We start from the raw sequence: 12,921 nt of genomic DNA, 5'->3' as shown, positions 1-12,921 counted from the left end.
ACATCACGCGGCCTTGTCCATTCGTGTTCTCCTGGTTCGGGCAATTTCTAATAATGTGGCCCGGTTTTCCACATTTATAACAAACTACATTGGCATAACTTGCTCCGACACTACTTGCTCCGCCATTACTCGTTTCGACACCATTTGTTCCTGTCGTTCTGTTAACCCCTGGTCTGTAGACCTCACACTTTGCCGCGCTATGACCATTTCTTTTACACTTGTTGCAAAATTTTGTGCAAAACCCCGAGTGATACTTTTCACACCTTTGGCATAGCTGCTTCTGATTGTTGTTGTTGTTGTTGTTACGGTTGTTATTGTTGTTGGGATGATTGTTGTAGTTGTTGTTGTTGTGCCGTTTGTTGTAGTTGCGATTGATTATGCGATTGTTGGGGTAACTGTTGTTGTTTTGGTGACTCTTATCACCGTTTTCCTCCCACTTTCTTTTGACTAACTTCACGTTGGCCTCTTCGGTTGCCTGTTCTTTAATTCTTCCCTCAATCTGGTTCACTAGTTTGTGAGCCATTCTACATGCCTTTTGTATGGAGGCAGGCTCGTGTGAACTTATATCTTCTTGGATTCTCTCCGGTAACCCTTTCACAAACGCGTCGATCTTCTCTTCCTCATCTTCGAACGCTCTCGGACACAATAGGCACAATTCTGTGAATCGTCTTTCGTACGAAGTAATATCAAATCCCTGTGTTCGTAACCCTCTAAGTTCTGACTTGAGCTTATTGACCTCGGTTCTGGGACGGTACTTCTCGTTCATCAAGTGCTTGAATGCTGACCATGGTAGCGCGTAAGCAGCATCTTGTCCCACTTGCTCTAGATAGCTATTCCACCATGTTAACGCAATACCTGTGAAGGTATGCGTAGCGTACTTCACTTTGTCTCCTTCAGCACACTTACTTATGGCAAACACCGATTCAACTTTCTCGGTCCACCGTTTTAATCCGATTGGTCCTTCGGTCCCATCAAATTCTGAAGGTTTGTAGGCAGTGAATTCCTTGTAGGAGCATCCTACACGATCTCTTGCGCCGTTAGCTGTATTGCTAGATTCAGAGTTATTGTTGGTATGTAGCGCGGCCTGTACTGCGGCTATGTTTGAAGCAAGAAAGGCACGAAATTCCTCTTCGCTCATATTCAAGGTGTGTCGAGTAGTCGGTGCCATTTCCTTCAAAATAGTCAAATGAAACAATTTAATCATACAGAATATTAAGAGTAGTCAATAGTATCTCGTAGTATAATATGAACTCATTTATAAAAGCTTTTTCTTCATATTAGCGTTTTATAATTTTAAATTCGGGTACTACCTACCCGTTAAGTTCATACTTAGTAGCTAATATACAATTCAACTACTACAATTCCATATGAAAAACTGATTATAATAATATATCACATATAAATATTCTTCAAACTTACAACTTCGCTATATTACATATAACATGAAATATAGTACACTATGATACAGGACAGTTTTGAAGATAAATCTAGTTAATACGCAAGTTGTTCAGCAAAGGAAATAAAGACACGTAATTCATAAGTCCAGAAACAAGTCATGCATTCTGGTTTTACTAAGACGACTTCCCATCCTTGGTCTTGGGGAAAATAACCGTTATGACCATTAGCTAGGCAGCATGTTGTAATATCGTCAAAAGGACGAGGTTTTCGTAATGTCCAACAGCCCTGTAATAATCTAAAAACCTTGTTTCTCACCCCAACTACTGAATCCGTCACTTGTGGGAAAGTTTTATTTAAAAGCTGCAATCCGATGTTCTTTTTCTCACTTTGGTAAGAAGCAAACATCACTAACCCGTAAGCATAACATGCTTCTTTATGTTGCATGTTAGAAGCTCTTTCTAATTCATGAAATCCTATGTTGGGATATGTTGAGTCAAAATAGGTTCTTAACCCTTAGCGTAAAATTGCATTTGGGTTCCCCGCATTTAATGCTTTAAAGAAAACACGGCGTAACTTAAAGTCTCCCCAATGTGATATACCCCACCTATCAAAGGAAAGCCTTTTATAAACTAAGGCATTTCTGGAAAGTCTTTCAAATGTTTGACAAGTTAATTTCGCCATAACTAAATGTGCTGATGAATTCTTACCGACTCTAGACAAGATTTCCTCAATCATATCCTCTGGTAGGTCTTCTAAAATATTCAGTTGTCTACCCTTAACATCCATTTTGTTTTTATACTGTAAAATAGACAAGGATTAGATTCGTAATAACAAACAATACAAGCAATTTTTACATAGAACATAAAAGTACAAGCACACTACAATACATTTATTACACAACATGCTCACACCCCTTTAATCTGAATCACTGGTTTTTTCTTCTTCGGACTTGGTTCTTTTTCCTAATCTTCTAGGGATATATGATGTTCCTCTAATACGAGTCGTCGTTTTCCACATTGGTTTAGAAAAACCTGGTGGTTTAGAGGTTCCCGGGTTATTGTCACGATATTGAAAATATGGGTGTTGACGGTACATATAAAGTTCATCGGGGTCGGAATCAGATTTCTCTATTTTGATGTCTTTTCCCTTATTATTTTCTTTCACCTCATTAAATTGGGTCGGGGTAATTTCTATGACATCATCGGAATCCTCATCAGGATCCGATTCATCGAAAAATTGGTAATTTTCCCAATATTTTGCTTCCTTAGCGGAAACACCATTGACCATTATTAACTTTGGTCCATTGGTTGAGGATTTTCTTTTATTTGACCGGTTTTCTGTGGTTCCTACTATTCCCCCCTCCGGAAAATCTTCTTCTTCCGGTTTCTCTTCTTCTGGTTCCTCTTCTTCAGGTTCCGGTTCCGGTTCCTCTTCTTCCGGTTCTTCGGGAACTTGTGAATCTTGCCAATATATATTCGACTCTTCATTATTATTAGGTGAGTCAATGGGATTTGTGCTAGAGGTAGACATCTATCACACAATATCAAACATGTTAAGAGATTAATATATCACATAATATTTACATGTTAATAATATATAGTTTCCAACAAAAATGTTAAGCAATCATTTTTAAAGAAAACACAGTCGAAGTCCAGACTCACTAATGCATCCTAACAAACTCAATAAGACACACTAATGCAAATTTTCTGGTTCTCTAAGACCAATGCTCGGATACCAACTGAAATGACCCGTTCATATTGATTATAAACGTTCCATATTAATTGATTTCGTTGCGAGGTTTTAACCTCTATATGAGACGTTTTTCAAAGACTGCATTCATTTTTAAAACAACCATAACCATTATTTTATCAATAAATGTTTTCAAAACATTACGTAGATTATCAAATAATGATAATCTAAAATATACTGTTTACACACGATCATTATATAATGGTTTACAATAGAAATATATTACATCGACATATGTTTCTTGAATGCAGTTTTTACACAATATCATACAAACATGGACTCCAAATCTTGTCCTTATTTTAGTATGCAACAGCGGAAGCTCTTAATATTCACCTGAGAATAAACATGCTTTAAACGTCAACAAAAATGTTGGTGAGTTATAGGTTTAACCTATATATATCAAATCATAACAATAGACCACAAGATTTCATATTTCAATACACATCCCATACATAGAGATAAAAATCATTCATATGGTGAACACCTGGTAACCGAAATTAACAAGATGCATATATAAGAATATCCCCATCATTCTGGGACACCCTTCGAATATGATATAAATTTCAAAGTACTAAAGCATCCGGTACTTTGGATGGGGTTTGTTAGGCCCAATACATCTATCTTTAGGATTCGCGTCAATTAGGGTGTCTGTTCCCTAATTCTTAGATTACCAGACTTAATAAAAAGGGGCATATTCGATTTCGATAATCCAACCATAGAATGTAGTTTCACGTACTTGTGTCTATTTTGTAAATCATTTATAAAACCTGCATGTATTCTCATCCCAAAAATATTAGATTTTAAAAGTGGGACTATAACTCACTTTCACAGATATTTCCTTCCTCGAAAATAAGACTTGGCCACGGATCGATTCACGAACCTATATAAATATGTACATATATATCAAAGTATGATCAAAATATAATTACAACCGTTTTTATTATGTTTTAAATATTTGAGTGTATTAAGTCAGCTGTCCTCGTTAGTAACCTACAACTAGTTGTCCACAGTTAGATGTACAGAAATAAATTGATATATATTATCTTGAATCAATCCACGACCCAGTGTATACACGTCTCAGGCTAGATCACAAATCAAACTATATATATTTTTAGAATCAACCTCAACCCTGTATAGCTAACTCCAACATTACTGCATATAGAGTGTCTATGGTTGTTCCAAATAATATATATACATGGGTCGATATGATATGTCAAAATATTTGCATACGTATCTATGGTATCCCAAGATTACATAATATATTAGAATACATGTATAATACAATATAAGTTAGCTAGGATATGATTTGTATAGATTTGTTAAACATTTCCCGTAGCTAAAAAGATCAAAAATATCCAATCTTGTTTTACCCATAACTTCTTCATTTTAAATCCGTTTTGAGTGAATCAAATTGCTATGGTTTCATATTGAACTCTAATTTAAGAATCCAAATAGAAAAAGTATAGGTTTATAGTCAGAAATTTAAGTTACATGTCAATTACTAAAGAGGTAGTCATTTACGTCGAAAGAACGACATCTTGATGACCATTTTGAAAAACATAATTTCACTTTGAGTTTAACCAAGATTTTTGGATATAGTTTCATGTTCATATGAAAAATCATTTTCCCAGAATAACAACTTTTAAATCAAAGTTTATCATAGTTTTTAATTATCCAAACCAAAACAGCCCCCGGTTTCATTACGACGGCGTATATCCGATTAGAAAGCTTGGAAGTAGACTTGCAAACTTGGAAGTATTCTTGATTTTTATGAAACTATATTTATGGAATTTATGAAGAACACTTAGAACTTGAAGATGAAACTTGAGAGAGATCAATTAGATGAAGAAAATTGAAGAATAAAAGTGTTTGTAGGTGTTTTTGGTCGTTGGTATATGGATTAGATATAAAGGATACGTAATTTTGTTTTCATGTAAATAAGTCATGAATGATTACTAATATTTTTGTAATTTTATGAGATATTTCATGCTAGTTGCCAAATGATGGTTTCCACATGTGTTAGGTGACTCACATAGGCTGCTAAGAGGTGATCATTGGAGTGTATATACCAATAGTACATACATCTAAAAGCTGTGTATTGTACGAGTACGAATACGGGTGCATACGAGTAGAATTGTTGATGAAACTGAACGAGGATGTAATTGTAAGCATTTTTTTTAAGTAGAAGTACTTTGATATGTGTCTTGAAGTCTTTCAAAAGTGTAAGAATACATATCAAAAGATAACATGTATATACATTCTAATGGAGTCGTTAAGTCTTCGTTAGTCGTTACATGTAAGTGTTGTTTTGAAACCTTTAAGTTAACGATCTCAATTAATGTTGTTAACCCAATGTTTATTATATCAAATGAGATGTTAAATTATTATATTATCATGATATTATGATGTATGAATATCTCTTAATATGATATATACATTAAAATATCGTTACAACGATATTCGTTACATATAAGCCTCGTTTCGTAATTCTTGGGTTAGTAGTCTTGTTTTTACATATGTAGTTCATTGTTAACACACTTAATGATATATTTAAATATCATTTTATCATGTTAAATATAGTGTATCAATATCTTAATATGATACATATGTATTTAGTAGACGTTATCATAACGATAATCGTTATATATATATCATTTCGAGTTTCTTAACTTAGTAATCTCATTTCTTATGTATATCACACATTGTTAATATACTTATTGCGATACTTACTCATCATAATCTTATGTCAACCATATATATATGTCTATATATACCACAACATGTAGTTTTTACAATTTTGTAACGTTCGTGAATCGCCGGTCAACATGGGTGATCAATTGTCTATATGAAACTTATTTCATTTAATCAAGTCTTAACAAGTTTGATTGCTTAACACGTTGGAAACATTTAGTCATGTAAATATGAATCTCAATTAATATATATAAACATGGAAAAGTTCGGTTCACTACACTGCAGCACAGTGGAAGAAGATCCTTTCTCCAGGGCATCCTTGCAACCATCATAATCAATATACAGTTGGGAGAAAGTTCGGATGATGTCATCACCTATGGGAACATCAAAAGTGACATCATCAAAGCTCTCCAACGTGTAGCTGTACTGCCCACCAACCTCCTTATCCTCACCATGATGGGCTCCGTCGACGCGCCACCACCGTCAGCAGCAGATGAGCCTACCGAAGCTGCAACAAATAACATTATATAGTCACTAAGTAGCATATACCACAATAAACGGATAAGTATGTCAAAGCGTACAAATTCCCTTTGGCTCTATTAGCTCTTAGCTGGGGAAGCTCCTTAATCTTCCTCTTAACAACCGACTGTTCCTCAGTAACAGTCGGCGGAGGAAGAACCAAGTCGGCCCTATCACCGGTGTTTTGTTCCAAATCTTGAGGAACAACGTTCGGCTCACCTTCCGGATTAACAGCAACCCGGTCAAACTGCAAGTCGTCGAGATCACCGAAAGCCATGGCATTGCTGAACTCCATCACTTTTACAACAAATATACATGATTAAGCGAAAAAACCACACGAAACTTAAACAATTGGCTAAGATCTGTCTCCACCTTGTCCATCAAGACTAGGGATGGCAATGAACATCCGATCCAACGGATATCCATCCGATCCGATCCGCTTAAATTGGATATGGATGATCCTAAATGGATATGGATACGGATATGGATGGACCTAAATAGATATGGATATGGATACGAATGAAAAATTTCATCCATGGATATATCCATTTAAATCCGAAATGCATATACAAATACATAATTATAATATATGCATATACAATAACCATTACAAATGTATTTACCATTAACATACTTTTTGCTTGCAACAATATATTGAATTCATGACGAGTAATCACATTAAACATGTATATCCAAGTTGATAAACATATAAATTACACATTTAATTTATTGTAATCTGTGTTTGATAATATATTTAACAAATTATGTTCAATCTTCTACAAAGATTACACACTCTGGTGGAAAATTTTTAGTTTAGGTCATGTTATATTTATTTTTGTTATAATACGTTTTTGTTTACGTTACATAGTAGAAATTTTTTATTCACATTTCTTAATATCCAATGGATATCCAATAACCCACTTAATCCATTGAATATGGATATGGATGGATGAACTAAATTTAAATGGATATGGATATGGATGAACAAAAACTAAATGGATATGGATATGGATATGGATATGGATATGGCCTCACCCGATCCATATTCAATCCATTGCCATCCCTAATCAAGACGGATGACAGGCTTGAAATTTGCATCCGACCATTGATGGCTCACTCCTCTCATAACAAGCATGGCCTCCGGATACGGCCGTTGGGGAAAGTTGAAGTATTGGATGGCCGAGAAGGTTGGATCCCTTCTTCACCTTGTATGCCCACTCACACAAGGCAACAAAATGTTCTGGCAACTCCTCTCTGCCAACAAAAAAGAAGGATTCTCGCCATTCCTTCAACAAAGTATCCATGTCGCCTGTAAAGGAGAAAAATCCCCTTCATTTAATGGTGAACCAACCTACCACCGACTTCGATACAGTGAAACAATAGCAAAACATGCGGACACTGGGGAGAATATGGTAATAGTTAAAGTACATCTCCCACATTACTAATTTCTGGTACGCATGAGAGTGTAACTGGGCAGGCGTATAGTGCGTAAAAAATTGAATCATAAACTCAGAATATGGCAACCGAAAGTTGCCCACTGTAATGGCTGCACCATACATGGGCATCATGTTCGGTGGAGGTTTATGGGTACGATAATTGGCATCAGGAACTGCCAACACGTAATTGGCCAAAAAGGACATTGCTCGACTTACTCATGGAGATAATCATCGCATACCCAACTCATATTGTTATCAATATTTACAAAAACCCTAGAAGATGACTCAGCAACATCTACACTAGTGGATGTGGAAGACTCATCCCCCATTTATATATCAATAAAAATGCACGATAAAACGAAGGAATGAAGAAGAAAAGAGAAAGAGTTATCTTTTCGTGTAAAAATTATTCCAGTCTTTGGCAGAAGAAGCATTTGCAGATACGAAGATTGTAAAAATGAGAAGTATAGAGGCGATGTGTAGTTATAGTTTAAAGTATATTGATCTGATCGTTCGAAATTAGAGACACATCTCTAAAAAAGTAATGATTAAAACTGTAAAAAGCCTATGGGAGACATTGGCCTAGGCCCCGGGCAGCAGGTAGACAAGGGGCAGCATAAAGTAAGCCCAAATTATATTTTGGTACACATATATTATTTGGCCAAACTTATAATGTATATGAAATGTTATGATTCTGAAAATGGTCGCTGATGCCATGGCTGTTTTTTTTTTTTGGCAAAAAAATTTTACTTTATAAAACTCGAGCTTCATCAAAAAGATGAAAATACTACTACAAAAATGACAATAGACACTCCTATTAGAAACAGGTTTTAATGATTTTGAAAGGGAATGATTTCTAAGAGTGTATACAAACGGGTTAGTTTGGAAAAACCACATCTCTATTTCAAGAAACCGTGGCGGAAGTTTAGAAACCTCTTTTTTGAAAGAAACCCATGCCTATTCATATATTTAGAGATGGAAGCTATTAACAAATCCATTTGTATTGTTCGGAACCGGTTTACTGACTTAACCCATCTCTATTCATGCTACCTGCTGTCCAATTTGTTCTCAAATTAATTAATTAACTGTACCTAAAAGTTAAAATTTAAAATCAAACATATCCTTATCTTATTTGATCATCATATCCGATCATTCTCAAACTAATTAATTAATATACCTAAAAATTAGCATTCTTTTAAATTATAAGGTAAACATATCCGATCATCTTTCTTTTTTTAATATAAACTAAACATATTTGATCATCTCTTTTATATAATAAATAAACTAAAGTTAAGTTTTGAGTTATAATAGAACAATTTAAAACCTCAAAATACAGCTGGATGAATGAAATTCATAGCGGGAAGAAAAGAAAAAGTTGGGGAAATAAAATCTCCCGAAATTCAATCTCTATTCTCAAACATAAAAACCGTTCATCAATTTTTGGGGAAAATTATACTCATCGTCTCCAATTCCAGTCTAAACCCTACCAAAAGCGCAACTCGTCGTCTCCATTTCCGATCATCGTGCGTCTCCCATTTCCACTCTACAGCCGTTCCATTTCCACTCGACAACTGCAATCATCAGACATCGAAACGAAGGTATATCTGTAATTAGGGCTTGATACTTTGACATGATATGCAAGCTGTAGTATGAGTTTATAATCTGTCTTTAGGGCTTGATACTATGGCTTGATACATTGACATCGTTAGGGCTTTATAATCGAAACAAAGGTATGTATTTATCTTCCAAGCTGTTGTAACTGATATGCAAGCTGTAGTATAAGTTTTTAATCTTTAATTAGGGCTTTATGACATAGAATGAATACTTCTAATAGCAGTAATTGTTGTTAAGTACATAGAATGAAGTATTACTATTCTGATTTTAGATTACTAAGTAGATATGCATAATTATGTTCACTTGAATAATATATCTCCAAAGATACTCTTCCTAACTCCTTTCTTTGTTAAATTAATTAGTTACTACATAGAATGAAATATTATTATTCTGATTTTAGATTAGTTATTGGATATATGCATAATCATGTTCACTTGAGTAGTATATTTCCAAAGATACTCTTTCTAACTGCTTTCCTTGTTAGATTAATTAGTTATTTTCTCTTGTGTGTGCATGATTTTTGTCATTTTCTTTTCATTTATATCTGTTGTTAAAGCTTGGTTTATGTAGCTTAAATATGTGGTTGTGTTTAAATATGCGTTGAGCTTAACAGGTTAAGCGGAGGGCATTCACATTTACAGTCACTTCTGTTGATGCCATCTCCAACCCTCATTCTTCTGGTACGTTTAAACAAGCTTTCATGTTACAACAGTTTTTTGGAACTTACCAACTGTTTTTTAGAACTTAATAAAAATTAACAGAAGCATGTAAAATATACCAACTGTTTTTTGGAACTTAACAAAAATTAGAATTTTAGTTTACAAAGACTCAAGGAAACATCCCTAAACGGGGGAACTTCCACTAAGCCAACATCCCTAAATGGGGGAACTTCCACTAAGCCATCATCGGTAAATGGGGGACCATCCACTAAGCCAACGCCGAAAAATGAGGGAATCTCTACTAAGCTGTCTATAGAGCGTAAAAAGAATGCACCTAAGTCGTACCCGGTAAACTCTAAAAAATCTTACTTAATGTGTAAACATTTATGTGTTAATATGCGATGTGTATGTATATACCTAATTAGTTATTTGTATTCTGGAAGTATGCTGAACTAATTTTTTTGTGACTTGTAATTGTGTGTGTGAAGTTGTGTCTTATTCGATCCACCATAGGCTGTAGAATGTTTTAGCATAGGTTATTTCTACTGTAATTATTTTGGTTTTTCATGCTTTTGAGTAGGTTTTATGCTGCTGCTTGTTTATTCAGCTCACTGCCAGCAGCTCCCATCCATTCATGTTTGATTTTGTAAATATTCTGTTATATATAATAATAATAATGTTTTGTTGCGGTTAAAAAATACAATTGCAGTCTGGAAGTATATGTATATGCTATACTGAATTTTTTTTTTGTGACTTGTAAAAATAATTTTTTGTTGCTTTTATCTCACCTATACAGGAATTGGAAAAACATAGAAATATGATACATAATGAGAAACCTCTATTTATTCGTGATTTCTATGATAAATGGATAAACGACCTAATCCTAGATTCAGTGTTGTGCTTTTTTTTGAGGTCTTCGGGCCTAGTGTGTGTAAACAAACTGTTGTTACCTCTGATTATCTTATGTCTCTGCTAACAAATGGTTGGCTCGATATGTCAGTAATAACTTATTTCACCATATAAGTACATTCTTATATATTTCATATCTTACGACCATATTTTGACACTACTGTTTTTTTAAATCTTTATATTTTAACATCTTTGTAGGTCGTTACATGAGAGTATGCAAAAGCTATTTGGTAATAGATATGCAGTTTTGAACCCGTATGAGATTCGAGGCTCTCGATGTGTTAACAATCCCACCAATGTCACATATTATCTTCTGAATGCAATTAACACACATGAGAAGTATAAAACGTGTTTCCTCGCACCCTACTATCAAAAGTACGTACCTGTTAGATATTCTTTCTGTTTAAATTTTGTGTATGATAATCGTGTTCGTATTAGATTCGCCTGGGTTAAAAAGGAAGTCAACAAACAAAGACAACTACTCAATTGCAAACCCTATTAGAATGCAAGAGTTTTATTATGCTTATATAATTCAATGTTAGTTTGTTTTCAAATTATAACACGATATTGAATACTTTTTAGGATACTTGAAGATGTTCGTTGGATATTTCCTTAGGTAAATTTACTCTTTTTTGTATATATGTATGTCAATACATACTATATTAACTGTATTGTTTGTTCATATTGCTTTGGTTTGGGTCAACTTCGATATGGTATGCGTTGTTTGAGCTTGATATTAACACAAATAATTACTTGTTCATTTGAAATTAGTGCCACCAACAAAAAGGAGTATGGGAGTGTGGTTACTACGTGATGTGGTGTATGCACGAGTTCATCATATTTAAACAAGATGACTTTTTGCAAACTGTAAGTGTCTGTTAACTCATTTAGGTATATAAAGTACAAAATAAACCAACCTCTTATTGTTTACATAACTATTATTATAATTTTTTTTCTTATACACAGATCTCTTGGGAACGTACAGACTCAAACGAAGAGATAAATTTAAACAATACTGTTGCTATGTGGTTATCATATTATTTGAAGACTTGTAACACTTAGTTTTTTTGTATAACTATGAATTGAGTCTTTGAAGCTTGCTATGTATTTTTACTTTGATTCTTTTGTATATCAAATTTAAGATTGAAATTGAAATTGGAGTTTGTATTTATTTATTTATATGATTCAGTTTTTGTTTAATGGAATTAGTTTGTACTTACAACAACTGGTTATTTATAATTATGTTTCTGTTAAAAATTTGTCCAGGTGGAATATATGTATACTAACATATAATTTTGTTCTTTATATAAATATATATATTTCCCTCCAAATATCTTTTGTTATATGCTATACAATAGAGACAGTTGTTTTAATAAGAAATTGGGCTCTAAAACGTTTTAGAAACAGGTTTGCTATAATATACTGGTCTCTAAACACTTTAAATACCGGTTTGAAGTGTAAAAGGCGGTCTCTAAATACCTAGAATAGAAATAGGTACTTTAAAAGTTTTACAAACGTCCACCTTTAGAAACGGGTTCAAGAACACGTCTCTAAAGTAGCAAACAACCCATTTCTAAACACATATTCTGTAATAGTGAAAACTGCAACAAAGATACAAAATGAGGAAACGAGGCCTGCACAAAACTAAGCAACCACTACAAGTAACCAAACATGCTAAAATCAAAGAAATAAGAAACCAAAAACTACATAAACCTTCAACGTTAACCTTTCATATTACCTCTTTTCTTAACCTTAAACCCCTTCCTCACTATTTGTTTCGGAAGCACCCTCGAATTAAGCAATTACCTTCCACCTAATTACATCCTTCAAGATCTTTCGCCACCTCCTAAAAAAAAAAAAAAAAAAAAAAAAAAAAAAAATAGTAGCCTTACCCGATGTGTTACCTTTATCTAGACCCATCAAATTAGGCCCACTCCTATCAAGAC

The 12,921-nt window shown here is 34.0% G+C and overlaps 1 protein-coding gene across 1 annotated transcript; it reads left to right on the top strand.

Moving 5' to 3' along the window:
- Positions 1-9,133: 9,133 nt before the first annotated feature.
- Positions 9,134-12,129, top strand: LOC139888992 (uncharacterized). The gene is made up of 6 exons (XM_071871968.1): positions 9,134-9,391; positions 10,021-10,087; positions 11,174-11,350; positions 11,558-11,591; positions 11,747-11,842; positions 11,942-12,129. Exons 1-3 carry the CDS (start codon positions 9,134-9,136, stop codon positions 11,224-11,226), a joined length of 378 nt encoding a protein of 125 aa, XP_071728069.1. The 3' UTR covers positions 11,227-11,350; positions 11,558-11,591; positions 11,747-11,842; positions 11,942-12,129.
- Positions 12,130-12,921: the final 792 nt, after the last annotated feature.

This window comes from Rutidosis leptorrhynchoides, chromosome 2, assembly GCF_046630445.1.
Source record: "Rutidosis leptorrhynchoides isolate AG116_Rl617_1_P2 chromosome 2, CSIRO_AGI_Rlap_v1, whole genome shotgun sequence".
Lineage (NCBI taxonomy): Eukaryota > Viridiplantae > Streptophyta > Magnoliopsida > Asterales > Asteraceae > Rutidosis > Rutidosis leptorrhynchoides.
This window is presented reverse-complemented; position numbering and strand designations above follow the sequence as displayed.